Raw genomic sequence first — 20,953 nt, 5'->3', positions numbered from 1 at the left:
AATAAACACTTATTTTAATCTGTAATTTAGTGTTTTTGTGCCCTGCTTTAGGATGACAACGACGAGTATTTTATATTCGTGCCTTTATTAGGTAGTAACTTTCTCGTCCAATCAAATTGCATCATTCGAAATGTGGAGCGAACTTTGAAGCTCTTGGAAGACGGCGAATGTAATCACAACATCTCAAAGTGAATTTCAAGTCATTAACACTGCCGACTTAGGTAGTATTATTCTTAATTTAATGTAGCATTCGAGAGTTGATCTCGTTGTATCTTAATTTTTATGATTTCCTACAGCGGATAGATTTTAGTTTTGAAATTTATGATAAATTTTATCGTTTTTTTTTAAATGAATTGTATTAATTTGACTAGAATTCTACAAATCCTTACACAATTCTGTTATTTGGTTATTTAATATTTTATAAAAAGTTACGTGAGCAATCATTGATATTGATGCAAAAAGACTGGACTTTCTTGAACAGCTCAGTCACAACTACTGTTTGTATAATTTTAGATATGGCACAAAATGTGCACCTCTGCACAAGTGTGTCCATTTGTAACCTACTATATACATTTGGTTACTGGGGTTACTTACTATATTGCTTTGGTTACTCTTCTAAATGTGTGGCAATACACATAACCAATGACTTTTGTGAGATTTTGTTGAAAAATCATGTCTCTTTTCTGGTTACCGGGTTACCCTTCTTTCCTTTGGTTACTCCTGGTTACTTTTGGTTACTAGAGTATATACTTATGGAACATGTATTGAAAATAATTTCAGAAAAAAACATGTCTCTTTTTCTGGTTACTGGGTTACCCTTCTTTTCTTTGGTTACTCCTGGTTACTTTTGGTTACCAAAGCATTATACTTATGAAACATGTATTGAAAATAATTTCAGAAAAAAAACATGTCTCTTTTTCTGGTTACTGGGTTACCCTTCTTTTCTTTGGTTACTCCTGGTTACTTTTGGTTACTAGAGTATATACTTATGAAACATGTATTGAAAATAATTTCAGAAAAATACATGTCTCTTTTTCTGGTTACTGGGTTACCCTTCTTTTCTTTGGTTACTTCTGGTTACTTGCGGTTACCAAAGCATTATACTTATGAAACATGTATTGAAAATAATTTCAGAAAAAAACGTGTCTCTTTTTCTGGTTACTGGGTTACCCTTCTTTTCTTTGGTTACTTCTGGTTACTTTTGGTTACTAGAGCATATACCTATGAAACATGTATTGAAAATAATTTCAGAAAAAAACATGTCTCTTTTTCTGGTTACTGGGTTACCCTTCTTTTCTTTGGTTACTTCTGGTTACTTGCGGTTACTAGGACATTATACTTATAAAACATGTATTGAAAATAATTTCAGAAAAAAAAAAACATGTCTCTTTTTCTGGTTACTGGGTTACCCTTCTTTTCTTTGGTTACTCCTGGTTACTTTTGGTTACCAAAGCATTATAATTATGAAACATGTATTGAAAATAATTTCAGAAAAAAATGTGTCTCTTTTTCTGGTTACTGGGTTACCCTTCTTTTCTTTGGTTACTCCTGGTTACTTTTGGTTACTAGAGTATATACTTATGAAACATGTATTGAAAATAATTTCAGAAAAATACATGTCTCTTTTTCTGGTTACTGGGTTACCCTTCTTTTCTTTGGTTACTCCTGGTTACTTTTGGTTACTAGAGTATATACTTATGAAACATGTATTGAAAATAATTTCAGAAAAATGGTTACTGGGTTACCCTTCTTTTCTTTGGTTACTTCTGGTTACTTGCAGTTACTAGGACATTATACTTATAAAACATGTATTGAAAATAATTTCAGAAAAAAAAAACATGTCTCTTTTTCTGGTTACTGGGTTACCCTTCTATAATTTCAGAAAAAAACTGTGTCTTTTTCTGGTTACTGGGTTACCCTTCTTTTCTTTGGTTACTCCTGGTTACTTTTGGTTACTAGAGTATATACTTATGAAACATGTATTGAAAATAATTTCAGAAAAATACATGTCTCTTTTTCTGGTTACTGGGTTACCCTTCTTTTCTTTGGTTACTCCTGGTTACTTTTGGTTACTAGAGTATATACTTATGAAACATGTATTGAAAATAATTTCAGAAAAAAACATGTCTCTTTTTCTGGTTACTGGGTTACCCTTCTTTTCTTTGGTTACTTCTGGTTACTTGCGGTTACTAGGACATTATACTTATAAAACATGTATTGAAAATAATTTCAGAAAAAAAAACATGTTTCTTTTTCTGGTTACTGGGTTACCCTTCTTTTCTTTGGTTACTCCTGGTTACTTTTGGTTACCAAAGCATTATAATTATGAAACATGTATTGAAAATAATTTCAGAAAAAAACATGTCTCTTTTTCTGGTTACTGGGTTACCCTTCTTTTCTTTGGTTACTCCTGGTTACTTTTGGTTACTACAGTATATACTTATGAGTCATGTATTGAAAATAATTTCAGAAAAAAACATGTCTCTTTTTCTGGTTACTGGGTTACCCTTCTTTTCTTTGGTTACTTCTGGTTACTTGCGGTTACTAGGACATTATACTTATAAAACATGTATTGAAAATAATTTCAGGAAAAAAAACATCTCTTTTTCTGGTTACTGGGTTACCCTTCTTTTCTTTGGTTACTCCTGGTTACTTTTGGTTACCAAAGCATTATAATTATGAAACATGTATTGAAAATAATTTCAGAAAAAAACATGTCTCTTTTTCTGGTTACTGGGTTACCCTTCTTTTCATTGGTTACTCCTGGTTACTTTTGGTTACTAGAGTATATACTTATGAGTCATGTATTGAAAATAATTTCAGAAAAAAACATGTCTCTTTTTCTGGTTACTGGGTTACCCTTCTTTTCTTTGGTTACTCCTGGTTACTTTTGGTTACTAGAGTATATACTTATGAGTCATGTATTGAAAATAATTTCAGAAAAAAACATGTCTCTTTTTCTGGTTACTGGGTTACCCTTCTTTTCTTTGGTTACTTTTGGTTACTTGCGGTTACTAGGGTATTATACTTATGAAACATGTATTGAAAATAATTTGAGAAAAAAAACATGTCTCTTTTTCTGGTTACTGGGTTACCCTTCTTTTCTTTGGTTACTCCTGGTTACTTTTGGTTACCAAAGCATTATACTTATGAAACATGTATTGAAAATAATTTCAGAAAAAAACGTGTCTCTTTTTCTGGTTACTGGGTTACCCTTCTTTTCTTTGGTTACTTCTGGTTACTTTTGGTTACTGGAGCATATACCTATGAAACATGTATTGAAAATAATTTCAGAAAAAAACATGTCTCTTTTTCTGGTTACTGGGTTACCCTTCTTTTCTTTGGTTACTCCTGGTTACTTTTGGTTACCAAAGCATTATACTTATGAAACATGTATTGAAAATAATTTCAGAAAAAAACATGTCTCTTTTTCTGGTTACTGGGTTACCCTTCTTTTCTTTGGTTACTTCTGGTTACTTTTGGTTACTAGAGCATATACCTATGAAACATGTATTGAAAATAATTTCAGAAAAAAAATGTGTCTCTTTTTCTGGTTACTGGGTTACCCTTCTTTTCTTTGGTTACTCCTGGTTACTTTTGGTTACTAGAGTATATACTTATGAAACATGTATTGAAAATAATTTCAGAAAAATACATGTCTCTTTTTCTGGTTACTGGGTTACCCTTCTTTTCTTTGGTTACTCCTGGTTACTTTTGGTTACTAGAGTATATACTTATGAAACATGTATTGAAAATAATTTCAGAAAAAAACATGTCTCTTTTACTGGTTACTGGGTTACCCTTCTTTTCTTTGGTTACTTCTGGTTACTTGCGGTTACTAGGACATTATACTTATGAAACATGTATTGAAAATAATTTCAGAAAAAAAAACATGTCTCTTTTTCTGGTTACTGGGTTACCCTTCTTTTCTTTGGTTACTCCTGGTTACTTTTGGTTACCAAAGCATTAGACTTATGAAACATGTATTGAAAATAATTTCAGAAAAAAACCTGTCTCTTTTTTCTGGTTACTGGGTTACCCTTCTTTTCTTTTGTTACTGGTGGTTACTAGAGCATAAACCTATGTACTGAAAGTAATTTCAGAAAAAAAAACATGTCTCTTTTTCTAGTTACTGGGTTACACTTCTTTTCTTTGGTAACTTCTGGTGACTTGCATTTACTCCAGGTTATGTTCAGTTACTAGAGCAAATACCTCTATATTTTGATGAAAATGAACAGTATATATTATGGTGAATGTGTTACACTTCTGTATTACTTTGGTAAGCATGTGTACTTGGTAAATACTTGTATATACATTCATTTACATTTATTATTACAAGAAAAAACTGGTCATCATTTCTGTTTATAAATTCGTTAGCATACTCACTATGACTTGTGATAATCCAAGCCTATATATACTTTTTGTATAAGATTATAAGTGTTTTGCAAAAGACAAGAACATGTCTGCATCCTAATCCTAGTTATATTTAAGGAAACAGTGCAGTGGTCATCTGAACTTAGATTAAAGTAATATGGGGAAATCATACTCAGTGGTTCTTTATATTGGATGTACAAACTGAGGAGGATACTTGTGTTTTTAAGAAATGAAACATCTTTCATTTTTGGTGTCCATGGGAAATGAACGGCAGAATAGAATCGGCAAACTGTGAATCACGCTAATAATTTTTGTATAATGTGCCAATCCTATTCTGTTGTTCATTTTGCATGAGCATCCAAAAAACTTTCATTTCATTTATTGACATTTCATTTCCTCTCCATTTGTAAACAAGATTATATTTTAAATTTTGTTGCTAGAAAAGCTGCCAGGAGCGTAGACAGGTATACGCAAATATGCGTAAACGTATAAATAAAATAGCCCCCAAAATGCAATAAATATTGATGCCTATACTGGATTAGGCACAAAAACTAGAAAACGCTGCAAATCAAAAAGTTAAAGAATGAGTTTTTATTAAAAAAAAAACCTCTTGTTACTTCTTGTATTAACCTGAATAAAATGTTTTCTATTATTCACTTGGTATAAACTATACAGTACAGTGAGAAACAATTATTGCATGACAGTTTTTGTTTTATCATTGTTTTCAATAAGTATCTGAATGATGTTTTACAACCGGGAAACTTCAAAGATGTCTTTGACGGCACGTCAGACAAGTAAGCGTCAAGTAATAAGCTTCAGATGTTAAAACTGTTACAAGGAGTGTACAGGTTCCCTTCTAGGTATACATGCAGTAAAGCTATGATTTAAGGGTCTGACCAAATATTGTGAATTTCATCAGGAAATATATCATACTTTTAATGTAGACCTACACCATGTTTTATCTCAGAAATACTTCAAAGTTAACTTATGTGTAACAAAAACCTTGAAACTTGTTCAAAATTATTAAGTTAAAATTTTGTCTCAAAGTACTCCAGAATGCACCTAATTTGATCCAGAATTCATAAAGTTTTTGGGGGAGCAAGCCCGGACTCCCCACCTCCTAGAAATATACAGAATTCTCATGTGCGAAAGGTGATTTTCAGGCCAGCTACGCCTCTGGCTGCGAACATTCTTCCTGAATATACAACATCATCAAAACACGGGCACAAATTTAAAAAAGTATCATTGACGCATCTTTCCTTCTCAGGGTGATAGGAATTAGGGGGAGGGTTGGGGGGGCATAAACCCCCATCCCCACCCCCAATAATTTGACCGATTAAGGTAATTATCATATGGAAATTTCTGAGTCAGTTTTAGCTGTGCTGTGCCCTGCAGTTCTGTAATTATTGTTTTTGATGGGCTAAGCACGCACAAGAAAATGCTTCCTACGTGCCTACTGCCAATAAAAAAGAATAGGGCAATAATTGAAAATACTGGAAAGTAAAATGAACTTGTGTAAGAAGCAAAACCAGGTCACAGAATTAAGTGGTCTTTTACCCATTTTTTAATTGTATTCAATACATGACACCAAATATTCTCTTCATTTTGTTTCATTAAGTATTCTGGTTGTATGTAACAATTCAAACATTGTACCTTTCAAAAACGTATATGCATTTGTATATGTATCTTGGTATTTTCCCCCTCTCCTACATTCTATTCAAAATGTCTGAATAACCAAGCACACAAAACCAATCAGATTATAGTATTATCTGACAATTTTTTAAGTGACAAAAACAAAATGATATAATCTTTATTTCAGTTTATTACGTTAGAATTTTATAATTACGTTACATATTACAAACAACATAGAAAACAATAGCTGTCGTAGGACAGCAGCGCTTGATTATTCAATAGCTTTTTCAATTAGATAAATACAAATATCGAAAATGGGGGATAATTTGTAAAGTTGCAAAAGAGGAACCTGTAAATGCATATCTGTACATGAAAATGGATAACTGTGTCAATTTTCAATCCATTTTCATTAGTGGTTACTGAGATACCAGCTTACATACAAAATCTTAACTAGAATTTGCTAAGTCAAGAAAGGGACATAATTTTGTAAAAATGCAAACCTGTGCACTGCATGTCAAATCATTGCAGTGCACAAGTGTGTGAAGTTTCAATGCATTCCCATTACCGAGTACTAAGATACCAGCTTAACCAAAAACTGCTAGGCATAATTCGTTATGGAACAGTGAACAAGTGCCATTACCTTTCATGGGTACTAAGATACCACCTGTAACATACAAAAGCTTAACCAAAAACTGTCAAGTCAAAAAAGGTGCATACAATGTTTTAAGTTGTTCAGTTGTACTGTCCTGCTATTAAGTTAGGCAGTGCATCAAAATAAGTAAAAAAATGTATAAATTTCTTTTAAAGAAATTGTTGGCTTTTTAGCCAAAGGTGTTTATTGGCCTCAATGATTATACCTCAATATACACAAAAAATTTAAATATATGTATTAAAATGTAAAGGATATATATACATATATACAGCAATGAGAAATTACAAATAAATATTAAAGTGGTTTTACATAAGGCTTGAAAAAATTCTTTGTTTCCGGTAAAATGCTCAAGGGTAGGTAGGTTGGAAAATTTTTTGGGGGAATTTTTTTTTCTGAAGTTGAACCGAGACATTTTATTATTGTGTCAAGATGAACACATATATGGGGGTTATGCCTTTAGAGCATTAGGAAGTTGATTTCTAACATCACTGACCATTTTAATAGCATAAAAAGTGCAGTTTGGCAACTTGTCAAAAAGTTGAAAAAAATATTCTCCAAGGCCATAAAAACATTTAGGGTCGGGCCTAAAAATTTAAGGTAGGTCGGGATACCGGAAACAAACAATTTTTTATGCCTAATAATAGGTAGACTGTATTCTGAAAGTGTTTCTTATGTTTTACTCATTATGAAGCTCTTCCCTGACTGTTCAGGAGTACCTTACTGTAAATAATGAAACACAGTCATTGTCATCAAATGTAATTACAACATTTTTAAGGTATAAGTAATTGGCTTTCTGCAATTTCCATGTAATCATGTATTTGGGAGCAATTTAACATTCTCTGGATTGAACTATCACAATCATTGCTTTCTATGAAAAATTAATAAATACTTAGCGTAACTAATAACTTAGCATGTTATTTCATGATTTCTAAACACTACCGCAAACTAACTATAAGATGTTTTATTTATTGTGGTAAACAAAGTAAATGGGTATTACTCCCCACTTGGTATTCAAACAACAGCATGTTTATATTATTGTTTAATTGTCATGGTCCTCATGCTCCAAAAAATTGTCAGTAATATTATACAAAAATGTTTAGGTATTGAAATGTTTAAATGATGAAAAATCATAATTAGTTATTGTGTGGGGTTTATAACTTCAGATATATATAAACTGTTTTTTGTTTGGCCTTCTCATTTACAATTATCACCTAAATTGAGTGAAAATATTGATGGTAAAATTTTAAAGGAGTTAGTTTAAAATTTCTTTCATGTCAGTTTTTGAAATGGTCTGTAAAGCATGTAAAGCATAATGAAAAGCATGTCATTTTCTTTTGGACTCTTGGCTAGTCTTGGGTTTTGAATTTTCAAGAAAGTTCAGTATAGCCTCTTTCAAAATGTTGACAGTATAAAAAGATATACAATATTGTATTGAATTTATTAAGCTGTGGAAACGTTTGAATCATAAACTATCATTGGGGAATTCCTAAAATCATTGAAACACTGTCAATATAAGAGTTGTCCATTTTGCTTTCAGATATTTTGAAAAGGTCATTTTTTTGTATACCAAATATTTCTATTTTTATTCATATAGAAGATTAATCAGCAATATATTCAGTAAACTGGTGCAAAATTTGCAATGATCAGAGAACCTAACACTGAACTATTTATAATAGTATCAACAACATTCCCAAGTCGTTTCGTTCCTTTGAATTTTCATGTACTGTGTCCTTCCTATCTCCATGCATGTTGCATGATACCACTGTTCACATATCTCGCACTCAACCCACCGCATGTCACTTCTCCCTCGCTTAAAGCACTTTTTACATAATTCGTCGGCCGACACTTCAGTGGGCAGCAATAACATGTCTAATTTCCTTTTCCCCTTAACCAGCTGCACTGGGGCTTTATTTGAATGAGTGCTGACTGTCTGTAATGGAGTTGCAGCTGGTGGTGTATGTCTTTGATCAGTCAGTGAAGTGGATACAGGTGCTTCTTGAGTTTCAGATGTAGATCTAGGTGTATGTGAGGTTGTCTTGATTTCAGGAGTTGTTGGTGTAGATGTTGTTGCAGATGTGGTAGGTGGTGAATCTTGAGGTTCAGAGGTAGATCTAGGTGTATGTGAGGTTGTCTTGATTTCAGGAGTTGTTGGTGTAGATGTTGTTGCAGATGTGGTAGGTGGTGAATCTTGAGGTTCAGAGGTAGATCTAGGTGTATGTGAGGTTGTCTTGATTTCAGGAGTTGTTCTTGTAGATGTTGTTGCAGATGTGGTAGGTGGTGAATCTTGAGGTTCAGAGGTAGATCTAGGTGTATGTGAGGTTGTCTTGATTTCAGGAGTTGTTCTTGTAGATGTTGTTGCAGATGTGGTAGGTGGTGAATCTTGAGGTTCAGAGGTAGATCTAGGTGTATGTGAGGTTGTCAGGATTTCAGGAGTTGTTCTTGTAGATGTTGTTGCAGATGCGGTAGGAGTTGAAGGTGCTGTAGTTTCAGTGGGTCCCAGGCATTTCTCTACCTCTGAAATAACAAAAGATCATTTTTGTCATTGTAAACCTATGTTAAAGAGAATGATTTCGCTGTCAACTTGCTAGACATTACAGATCATCATTAAATAACCATTTTTGCATACAGTTATTTTTTTATTCAATGAAAATTTACCAATTAAACATGGTGTATGCATTTCATAACTAACATACTTCTCATTGCAATACACTAAAACTGGCAAAAAGCAATGCCCTTTAAACTGTAAATGTGCATGAAGTGTCTCATTAAAGTCAAACTCACCAACCACCTATTTTTAGCAGCCATTTGCCTTAATCGGCCATTCTGCTTACTTTTACTGTTATTAAAAGAGATAATGACCTAAGGCCTGCAGTATTGTCTTTAAAACTTAGTAAAGTATGAGTTCTTTAAGGTAATGAATTTTGATTATTACCTCTGACAAGGTCTGGATGAAGGTTCCTGGTAGGGATATGTACCATTTTTCTGGTCCTTCCATTAATCTTTGTTGGCTTGTTTCGGACTGCCCCATAGTTGCCGATGGTATCCATCTCCCTTATTATAGACTGATCCACTGCCAGAACAGATCCACCTTTGATGATTGCAGCTGTGTTTGTGGTGATTTTCTATTTAGAGAAATAACAACCATTTTTATCATAAAATTCCTTCAATATTCAACTTTAGTCTATATGCTGTGAAATCGCATGAGAAAAATATAAGTTTTGTTTATTCCTTTTTTTTTTTCAGTAAACTTCAGATTTATCTCAGTAACACTAAACTTCAGATTCATCTATATGTAACATGTTTAACAAGTAATCCTTCATAGTGGCATAGTTTCCAGATATTGCTGGAAAGTTATAATTCAGGTTTGCTTCCCAAACCAGCATCTTTTCTTTTGTTGATTTGACACTTTAAGATAGCTATTATTAGAAACCAAAAATTGAATTCTAATTTTCATAATATAAACTTCAGCTTTAAAGAGAAGTCATTTTAGTCAAAATTAAGAGATCAGTGCATTTAACCTTTAGCCTGCTGGCGGCAACTGAATCTGCCTTTGCAACCAGTGCAGGCTGATCATGGTCTGCACTGTTCGCTATTCAGTCAGTAAATTTTCAGTGAACACCCCTTTTAATAATAAATGGTATTGTCCATATTGAATGATGGACCAGTCTATATTAGAAATTTAGCAGGCTAAGGGTTAAGTAATCGAACAAACTATTTTACTTTCACTAAACATTTTAACATTTAAATTTCTGTTGGATAAATATATGAATAATTTTTATTCATATGTTTAGGCAAATTTGTATTGATTACATACCTCTACATAAATCACAGACTGCACATCATTGTTTGTTGGGGCTTGTACATTTGGCTCTCTCGGTAGTGTGGCACTAGACAACTGGCGTTTGTAATATGGAACCATCGTTTCATGAACGTACTCATTCACCAACTTCATATAACCATACCGCCCAGCAAGGTTTAAGATCTAGAATAAAGGGTACTTGTAATATGTCATCAAAGAAAAAATAAATAATATTGTCTGTCTTTACTCATTAGAACTTTTTGAAGAAGAGTCAGTATTTATCTTCATTGGAAATGAATACTTGGATTTACTAATAATAATTGGAAGTTTTGCTAGCGGAAAGATGTCTGTAAATAACCATAAACAAGAGGGACATGATGACCCTGGATCGCTCACCTGAGTAATATGAGCTACATGTTTCAAATGTAAAACTGATGATTTTTAGAAATTGTTTGGAAGATTTTCCAATGTACAATCAAGTAATCCCTGGGGCAGGGCCAATTTTACCCCGGGTTAATGATTTGAACAAAGTTTGTAGAAGTCTACTAGGCAATGTTTCATATCAAATATCTAAGATCTCGGCCTTCTGGTTTATTTTTAGCAAATTTATGAAGATTTCCTTATGTACTATCAACTAACCCCTGGGACTGGGTCAATTTGACCCTGGAGGGTCAAGATGTGAACAAATTTTGTAGAGGTCCACTATGCAATGCTACATGTCAAATATCTAAACTCTAGGTCTTCTGGTTTATTTTTAGAAAATTTTGAAGATTTTTCTATGTATAATCAAGTAACCCCATGGAGCGGGGTCAATTTGAACCCGGGGGTCCTGATTTTAAGAAATTTTGTAGAAGTCTACAAAGGCAATGCTACATGTCAAATATCTAAGACCTAGGCCTTCTGGCTATATTCCCAATGCCAAAAAGTACGTATTTTTCCTAAAACAAGTGCAAAAATTCCCAATCTACATTCTGAAAAAAAATTCATCAGAATTGCACTAAAACTGACCAAATTATGGACAATTTTGTAATGGAGGTGTGCTTAAGAGGTTCTACAATGTGAAACATGTGTATTACTATATCCTATGGAGCTAAATATTTCCCAATTTGGAACTTTTACGAATCATAATTCCCAATTTTGAGGGTATAGGCTATGTTCCCAAATTACCTAGAAAAATCCCTAAGAGTGTAAGTTGCTTAATTATGTCTCCCACCACACAGTGTTGTGGGAGACATACTGATTTGTGTGTGTGTGCGTGTGTGTGTGTGTCACAAGTTCTAATTTCAATTCAGCCAAGAGTTGTTAACTTGGTTATATTCAAAGGTTTAATACTTGGGTAGCCTTGTGTAAAGTTTCAGTCCATGGTTACTTATATATAAGTTGCAAGCAAAAGTATAATCAAGGTGTTACACTTATAGCAAAGTTAATAAAATTAGAGAGATTCTTCAAATCTCTGAGGTACAACTTGAGAACAAAAAGTACAACGAAATTTAATCATGTACTTGAATTTCAAAGAAATGTCCATCTGTATTAGAATTTTAAGGTGTCTTAAATTACATATTAACGAGACTTACCCAGATTCGCAGAGGAGCTCATGAACGTCTCTTGTCAAATAGACACAGTTTGATGAACTTATCACAGGTTGCTTTTCACTGTAGAAGAAAGTGCCTTTTGCAGGGCATGAGTATCTGTCAACATTATAGATGGCACCACAACCTTTCTTGCACCGTGTTGTTGTCTTCATACCTGGCTTTGGTCCATTCATGGTAAACAGAGTTACTTGAACTTTGTTTAAAGGATAAAGTGTCCCACTGCATTGTAGACATTCACTGATTGGAGGTACAAGAAAAACTAAAAAACCTTCATCATATTTGTTTGTACAACTCCACAATGTATTTCTGTCAACCTCAAAACCACACTGATTAGCATACACTTGCAATGATCTTACATACTTTTCTACAAGATTTAGAGATAAGTGATTTCCATCACAATTCACAATCTTAAATATGTATTGATACCGTTCTAAGAAAGAATTTGGCACATGGCGGATAGCACCTAATAATCTTACTACATAGTTTAAGCCATATGTGCACACTAGACTGGCTGTGAGAATACTAGGATCCTGTACTTCAGTTCCTCGCAGAAAAGTATCCTTCACAACTGATATTTTCTCCACAAGAATATCATTATTGTCCGGTTCATCAAACAGCTGACGGAATTTGGCTCTTTTTGAAGGTGTATTTACTGGTTCTCGCTTTTGTTTTGAAGGTGTGTTAATATTCCGAAAGGTATGTCTTGGGCTAGCCATGCTAATATCTGCAAATATATGGAACAAAAGCTGTCAGTGGACAGCGCGTTCAACTATTCTCAGTGCTTAATGGTATAATATAAGCAATGAGTTAATCTTTAACATTACAATAACCATATTCTAAGTCGAAAAGGGGTCATAATTCAGTCAAAATGCTTGATAGAGTTGCCTCCTTCTTTTAACAGACTAGGGTCATTTTGGCAAACAAGTATGCAAAATATGAAAGCAATATCTCAGTGGACTTTGAAAATATTTGAGGTGGTACGCAAACTTTAACATTTATTCCAAGTCGAAAAGGGGCCATAATTCTGTCAAAATGCTTGAAAGAGTTGCCTCCTTCTTTTTACAGACGGGGATCATGATGGTAAACAAGTATGCAAAATATGAAAGCAATATCTCAATGGACTTTGAAAATATTTGAGTTGGAACGCAAACTTTAACATTTGTGTGACGCTAACGCTCACTCCCACGCCAACACCGGGGTGAGTAGGATAGCTGGCCTATTCCTTGAATAGTCGAGCTAAAAATGATTAGTGTAAAAAAAGTTGTTTCCAATATCCTGACCTACCCTAAATTTTTGGCCTGTCCCTAAATGGTTTAATGGCCTTTTTTAACAAAAATTAAGTTGCAAAACAGCTCTTTTTATGCATTGTGAACATGAGATGTTGGAAATCAATGAATCAACTTTCTGCTACTCTGAAGGCATTGCCCTCTTATATGTATTGATTTTTTACACAGAAATAATTTCAGAAAATACCCACTGAATAACCCCCCCCCCCCCCACCACCCCAATTTTTTTTTTTAAAATACCAACCTGTAAGACGTATCCCAATATTTTTATTCCCCGCGGATGAAATCGGTAGGGGTACTGAAATGGCGTTGTCCGTCTGTGCGTGCATGCGTCAGTCAGTCCACAGCCATTTCTCAGTAACTAGGCTAGCAGATATTTCATGAAATTGAAATAAACATGAACCAACATACTGCGATGATGCCTGTCAAGTTTGGTTTTTTTATTGGTCAATTTTCCTTAGAGTTATTGCCCTTTATTTACTGAAAAATGCCCAAAAGTGTCTGTCTGCAGCCATTTCTCAGTAACAAGCAGATGGAATTTCATGAAATTTGAAATAAAGATGAACCAGTTATTGCCCCTGATTTAATGAAAAATGACCAAAAATATCTGTCTGCAGGTGGTACCAATTAATTAAATTTGCTTGTTTAATTTGTTACACTGGAAACACACAATTTTTCTGATGCCTATAAACTGTGAGAGTAAAACAATTCAATAAATAAAAGATGAAGTTTTACGGCAACCTTTGTTTTTGTGTCATATCTTTATTTTTATTGCTTATATATCTTACTGTATAGTTTACATAAACATTGTCTAGCATAAAAAGAAAGTATGTGCAGGGCTGGGCCCATTATACCAAAGGTCAAGGTCACCAAGATACTTAGGTTATTTTTAAGTTTAAAGTTTTTCGACAACTTTTGTTTTTCTGTCATATCTTTGTTACTATTGCTTATATCTTACTGTAAGTTTGTATAAACATTGTCCAGCATACAAACAAAATATGTGCAGGAGCTGGGCCCACTATACCCAAGGTCAAGGTCAGAAAATTGCTATACTTGGAATTAATTTCAAGTTAAAGTTTTTGGAAAGCTTTGATTATTGACATATCTTTGGTTCTTTAAAAGATCCTGACCTGAAATTAAAACTATTTCTTTATAACATATGTGTTACAATTCCCATCGCTCTAATTGCATTTTTGAAAGAATTATGCCCTATTCATACTTAAATTTTTTGAGCAATCTTCGTTTTCTTGATGTTACTTTAGTACAATATAAGATAAAGACTTGAAACTAAAAATGTATCTTTATCATCATCATCTGCAGGAGTGGTGACAATCCCCATATCTCTGATTTTTCTTGCATATACCAGACGGGGATTTCTCGTATATTTACCAGTGCTGGAAAAATGCTGTAAATGACGTATAACGAACTACATATATGTAGAAGATTTATGTAGTAATTTATATTTTATTTTAAAAATGGAATAAAAATTCAATACCTTGACAATTCCTATTGGTTCCTGATAGTATATTTCTCGGTTCAAATCACGTTATTTTATCAAAAATTCATAACGTAACGCTGTAACTGATAAAACAAAAGCGGAACTAAACATTGTTGTTTGTTTCGAAGCGTCATGATGTCTTTCCTGTATACGGACGTTGGTTCCCCGTGCTTTGTTTAAATACACTGCCATAAGAAATAGTTCTAAAACAAAAGCCGTTCGATTGATTTTATTTTTATTAATATTTCTTGAAATCGGTATGCAAGAAAAAGATTCTGTCACTAGTTATAGGTGCAGATGGAAATATCCGGCTCTCGGGTAACTGTTTAGGCGGTAACTCGGCTGGGAACATCGTTACCGCCTAAACAGTTACCCTCGAGGCCGGATATTCCCACCTGCACCTACAACCAGTGAAAGAATCTTATAGTATTTATGACCAAATTATGACCCTTTAATATTTAATGTTTTTCTGGATATAACTTTGATACTATATAAGGTTATGACTTGAAACTCAAAATATATATTTTACCATCATCATCTGCATGTGTATGGTAACAATCCCAACAACTCTAGTTTGTGTTATTGACAGAATTATGTCCCTTGGTGTATCTTCCTTTTAAAGTAGAGGTCTCTTATTGAGACTTATATTCATTTTACTGTCAAACTGCCGAATAGTGGAGCACGCTGTCTTACGGACAGCTCTTGTTTAATACCAAGTTGATCATAACTGGAGATTGCTTGTCATGAAAAATGCTAGAAGTGCACAAATGTTCTCACGTCCAGGCTAAGAATATATTAAATTTAGTATAGGAATTTATTTGGTATCAGAACTAAACATAACTTTTACAGTATGGGTGAGTGTATGAAATCAAGGCTAAGTTCAATAACCAGTCAGTTCGGATCAGTATCTTTAGAGTTATGGCCCTTGAACTGGTCAAATTTGTCCAGGTTGACAGTATCCCTTGATAACTATTGCAATTTTTGTATAAGAGCTAAACATAGGGTAACTTATAAGTTATCATCTGTAAGTTATAACAAATGTGTAACTGTTTAAAATCTAGGCAAATTTCAATTACATGCCAGTTCTTGCCTGAGTATCTCCAGAGTTATGGCTCTTAAATTGGTCAAGTTTGCAAAAACTGACATTTTCTGCTCCAAACATTTTTCTGACTATTTTTTTTAGAAACCTTATTTTTATTTGAAACAAATATTAGCCTATGCAGCAATGACTAAGAGTATCATGACTTATAGGCAAACTCAAGTATAGGTCAAGGCATCACTTAGGTCATATATACCTTATATAAGGTCATATAAGATCTTTAGCAATAAGTTTAACATACACTTTACAGCAACAAGACACAGATAAAATGTGAAATAAAGATTTTTTTACAATTACATCCCTTTTTGTTTTTATAAATAGCTTTTATTGTATTTTTTTTTTATTTCTGGCCGAAGGGAACAATCAATACCAGTTTTCTGTGGTACATCATGCATGTCACATTCAATTTTTAGCTTGGCTTAGCTCGGCTATTCAAAGAATAGTCTAGCTATTCTGCTCACCCTGGCGTTGGCGTCACACCTTGGTTAAGTTTTTGCATACAAAGACACACATCTATCATTCAAAGGCATATAGCTTTGAAACTTATTTTTCTTTTTCTAGGTCAATTACCAGCCTCACTGGGTAAAGTCCCATAACTCTGACATGTATTTTTGAGCAAGTTATGCCCCCTTTTGGACTTAGAAAATTCTGCTTAAAAGTTAAAATTACATGCAAGTTACTATCTCCAAAACTTATTCCCCCCTAGAAACATTCTGGACACCATAACTAAAATCTTCACGTCTGAACACCCCAAGTTTACTCTACTTTAATATTCTTCATAAAACATTAATTCTATCAATTTTAAATTCTGTATTGTTTTTGACCACTTAAATTTATATCTACACATCTATTTAAGTAAATATTTTAGGTTGTCTTTTTATACTTTTTTTTATCTGTTTCTGATACATTTGGCACAAGTTTTTTTGTTTTTTTTTCAATATGTCATTGTTTTTCTTATTATTTTCTACAAAAGTTTTATCTTTTCATAAAAATTTCACCAACAATTCATTACTCATGTGTCTATCATATTGTACCTAATTTTGGAGTTAAAAAAGTTTTCAGCTACAAAAAATGTGCAAAAATATTAATTTTCCTACCAGAATATGAATTTTTCATAAAATATATTTAACTTTTATTTTCTTTGTGTTTGACCATTCAAATCAATGTCTGTACACCCAAGTAAAAGAATATAATCATAGAGCATATTTAATTGTAATCTATGTTTTGAATGCTAACATTTTGCCAAAATTCCATATAGCGTTTCTTTCTTGAAAGCAAAGAGCTATAAAAATAAATGTATTTTATACTTCTTTGTTGAAAGCTGACTTGTTATCTAAAAGTCATACGGAACAAAATTAATGCTTTATTTTGATTGGCTGATAACCAATCAGTCATAAAGCACCAAGCACCAAATTTAAGTCTGCCCCAAGGCAGTGCAACAGCTGCTGCAGATCAAAGATCCATAAATCACAATGTTCTGATTGATAAGGGCAATATGACATAAGATTATGTAATTACTTAGGATCTACTAATTAGTTAGTATACAAAAGCACATGTTCAAAAGAAATTTCTTATTTGATTTTAAGGCTATCAGTCTTTGAAGAATTTAATTAATGAATATACATTCGCAACGACTTTTCAGACAATATAACTAACTTATATATAAAAAATTTACATATATATTTTTTTAATTTAACAGAATTAAATAATGAAACAGCCTGTCATATAGAATTTGATGATTTAAGATAAAGTAGCACAGAATCAGACAGCAAACTAAGATATATTTATTTAATTTCTTATAGTCTTATAACTGAAAGTATCACCAATAAGGCATAATTATAATTTGTAGATTATCAAGTTGTATAATAATGATGTCTTCTATTCCACAAAAATGCTTTGGCAAAATAATACAGAGTAAGAGCAGACCTAATATATACAGCTTGTTATAAAAATAAAAACAGGATGTCATTGATGACATTAGTACATATAGGAGTCTAGGTCAGATGTGAAGCACCGTAGGTTCACACATTAGGGCATTCATCTACTTAACTTATACTAAAACTAGCACTTGTTTTCATATTTTTGTAAATATCGTATTATTAACCAATTGATTGTGTTCATAATTCTTCTTTACGTAATTTAAACATATCAACTTTTCTGGATTTGTAGTGATTAAAGTCAGTTCCATAATTTGCCTAAAGTGTTTGTAAAATCATACTTACATTTACATCAACTTGTTGTTAATAACATGCCAAAATTTCAGAACACACAAAGATGTATTAAATTGGATTCCTTTAACTATGAAATCTTGCAAAAATCCTCATAAAAGTGTTTTTCAAAGAAAATGGATGAATACAATCAATAAGAATAGATGTGTAGATTTTGATAATTTACTAGAAACAGGTTAAATGTTATATGATATTAATTAAATTAAATAATAATGTCATTGTCTGATTTTGTCAAAATTTGAAACCATATTGTGTTCTCAATTGCAAAAAAAACACTATCTGTAATTTTTAAGGTATTATCAAAATTATAAATGGCAGGTTAGCTTGTTTTTCAGTAGCAAGTGTCTAGGGGTACGGATCCGTACCTCTAGAATCTGATTCTAGAGGTACGGATCCGTACCTCTAGACAAGCCTGTAAGGGGTTTTCTAGGGGTACGGACCTCCGATTTTCTAGAGATTAAGGGTCATTTACATTTCAAATTTTGTTGAAAATGAAATAACAAATAAAACTTCATCATAATTCACATTAAACTTAAACCTAAATGGTTTACAGACAACACCGTTCACCCGATTTGCTACATTTTCTTTCGAAACGTAAATAACCGAGGAACACCAAATAAATCATAAGGATTCGAACTGGCAGAAAAAAATACAAAGATTAAACAAAATAATGTTAAATATGTTGGGGAAAAAACTATTTTTAATGATAATTAACCCTTAGGGTATTTATGTTTTCCACTCATTTGGTAGCCGTTACGAGATACAAGGGACGTTTTCACAAACAATTTTCTTTACTTAATGTCGGTTAATTGATTATTAAACAATCAGTTCCGTGCCGATTATCATTATATCTTGTTAAATAACAAAATAAATAGGTGCATATTATTATGCTTAATTTATTTTTTTTCTGCTGAATTTCAAATAGAAATCATTTAAGGGTTACATGCACTCACTTATATGTTATCAACAGTTTATTTTACAACAAACTGATCGGCACGGAACATTTTATTCATTTGGAGTCCCTCGGTTATCTTGGTTTTGAAATAGAAGGTAAACAATCGGGTGAACACTGGTATCTGTAAACCATTTAGATCCAAATTTTAAGTGAACACTGGTTAAGTCTTACTTTTTTATTTCATTTTCAACAAAATTTAAGATATATATAACCCTAAATCTCTAGAAAAAGGAGGTCCGTACCCCTAGAAAACCCCTAACAGGATTGTCTAGAGGTACGGATCCGTACCTCTAGAATCAGATTCTAGAGGTACGGATCCGTACCCCTAGACACTTCCTTTTCAGTATAGTAGTAGTTACTTTAAACCTAAAAATAATCTAAAACATTATAATATTTATAACAGATTCAATTAAATGTTGTCATGAAATCCATTAATACGCACTGTAAATGTATCATAATTAAATGTCTAGAAAGATGCCAGAACAATATAATAATCGGGAAATGTGTAATAGTGATGCTCCTCACCCTTAAAAAATACACATTAAAGATACTTTAATTAATACAAATTCATCATTATCTACCCAATAGAGTATCCTGTTATACTTTTAATATTCCTATTTGAATAATCAGATGATGACCGAATGGTTATCACAAATTAATTAATGGTAACATGTACATACCTTAAAAGATGTTGACTGTATATTTCTAACTCATGCCAGTAAAACTCACACTTGTTACCCAGTTCTTAAAATATAAGTTTAAAACAAGCAAAAGAAAAACAGTTCTGACTGAAACAGTAAATTATCATTTAATGATAAGATGCAGTTATCTCACATAAATTTTGATGTTCTAATCTATTTTGATTGGCTGTTAGCTAGGACCAATCAGTCATAAAGCACCAAAGTCTGCCCTTAGGCAGTGCAGCTGCAGATCAAAGATCCATAAATCACAATGTTCTGACTGATAAGGGCAATATGACATAAGATTATGTAATTACTTATGTAATTAATTAGGATCTACTAATTAGTTAGTATACAAAAGCACAGGTTCAAAAGAAATTTCTATTTGGAGAAAATTACAAGTCTTAGAAGAATTCCTATATATAAATTCACACAGGCAATGTCAATTGATTCTTAATTTTCAGTCATAATATTAGGGAAGCAAGAAAAGTATAACAGAAATAACAGAAAGCCACTCACCTTACTAAGACTCTTTTAAACTAGTGAAATATGCACCAAAGAAACGTCCAAGCAGTGTGGGGGGGGGGGGGGGTGTAAAAGTCAAAACATTCAGTGGAGTCTTTTGCAATAATAATTATTAATTAATTAATACCTTTAACAACTAAATTAAAATTTATGTGACTTACCTTGAAATTTTCAGTAACAACACCTCAACTTCCTCGAAAACTTCTTGAATAAGAATGCCGCGCGAGTAATGCATAAAATAAGAATGCCATGTGATCAAGCATAAAATAGTTGTATAAACTCATTCCTCCTAAATGAAAAAAGGACAAAATCATTCTTCAATACTGCAGTAACCAAATACTGCAGTAACCAAAGTCATAGAGTAAGTAACCTTGGTAACCAAAGGAATATAATGGTCTGTAAATGGACACTGTGCACTGACACTAAAAGAGTACAGTAACCAAAGCAATATAGTAAGTAACCCCAGTAACCAAATGCATGTAGTAGGTTACAAATGGACACACTTGTGCAGAGGTGCACATTTTGGGCCATATATGTATAATTTGGTACAGTGCTTTAGGATTTTAGGATATAGAGGATAGGTTGATAAATTTTGTATTTAAACCTGAATTATTGTATAAATTTTCATATCAT

The 20,953-nt window shown here is 32.7% G+C and overlaps 2 protein-coding genes across 3 annotated transcripts in view; one reads left to right on the top strand and one right to left on the bottom strand.

Moving 5' to 3' along the window:
* The first annotated feature begins 93 nt into the window (after window positions 1-93).
* The window catches only part of LOC123525537 (uncharacterized), a 53,361-nt gene continuing 32,501 nt past the window's right edge, over window positions 94-20,953 (top strand). The window contains exon 1 of the mRNA XM_045304662.2: window positions 94-221. The gene's annotated coding sequence lies outside the window, so the exon portion shown is untranslated. The remainder of the gene's footprint in view (window positions 222-20,953) is intronic.
* On the bottom strand, window positions 6,179-20,793 carry LOC123549013 (uncharacterized). 2 transcript variants are annotated; one of them, XM_053537784.1, is made up of 6 exons: window positions 20,482-20,793; window positions 19,796-19,859; window positions 12,032-12,773; window positions 10,473-10,640; window positions 9,591-9,780; window positions 6,179-9,172 (listed from the first exon to the last, which is right to left on the bottom strand). In XM_053537784.1, the coding sequence occupies exons 4-6, from the start codon at window positions 10,608-10,610 to the stop codon at window positions 8,337-8,339; spliced, it is 1,164 nt and encodes a 387-aa protein (XP_053393759.1). In that variant the 5' UTR covers window positions 10,611-10,640; window positions 12,032-12,773; window positions 19,796-19,859; window positions 20,482-20,793; the 3' UTR covers window positions 6,179-8,336. The 2 variants fall into 2 exon arrangements, with proteins under 2 accessions (XP_053393759.1, XP_053393761.1); XM_053537786.1 differs by lacking the exon at window positions 19,796-19,859.

This window comes from Mercenaria mercenaria, chromosome 3 (assembly GCF_021730395.1).
Source record: "Mercenaria mercenaria strain notata chromosome 3, MADL_Memer_1, whole genome shotgun sequence".
Lineage (NCBI taxonomy): Eukaryota > Metazoa > Mollusca > Bivalvia > Venerida > Veneridae > Mercenaria > Mercenaria mercenaria.
This window is presented reverse-complemented; position numbering and strand designations above follow the sequence as displayed.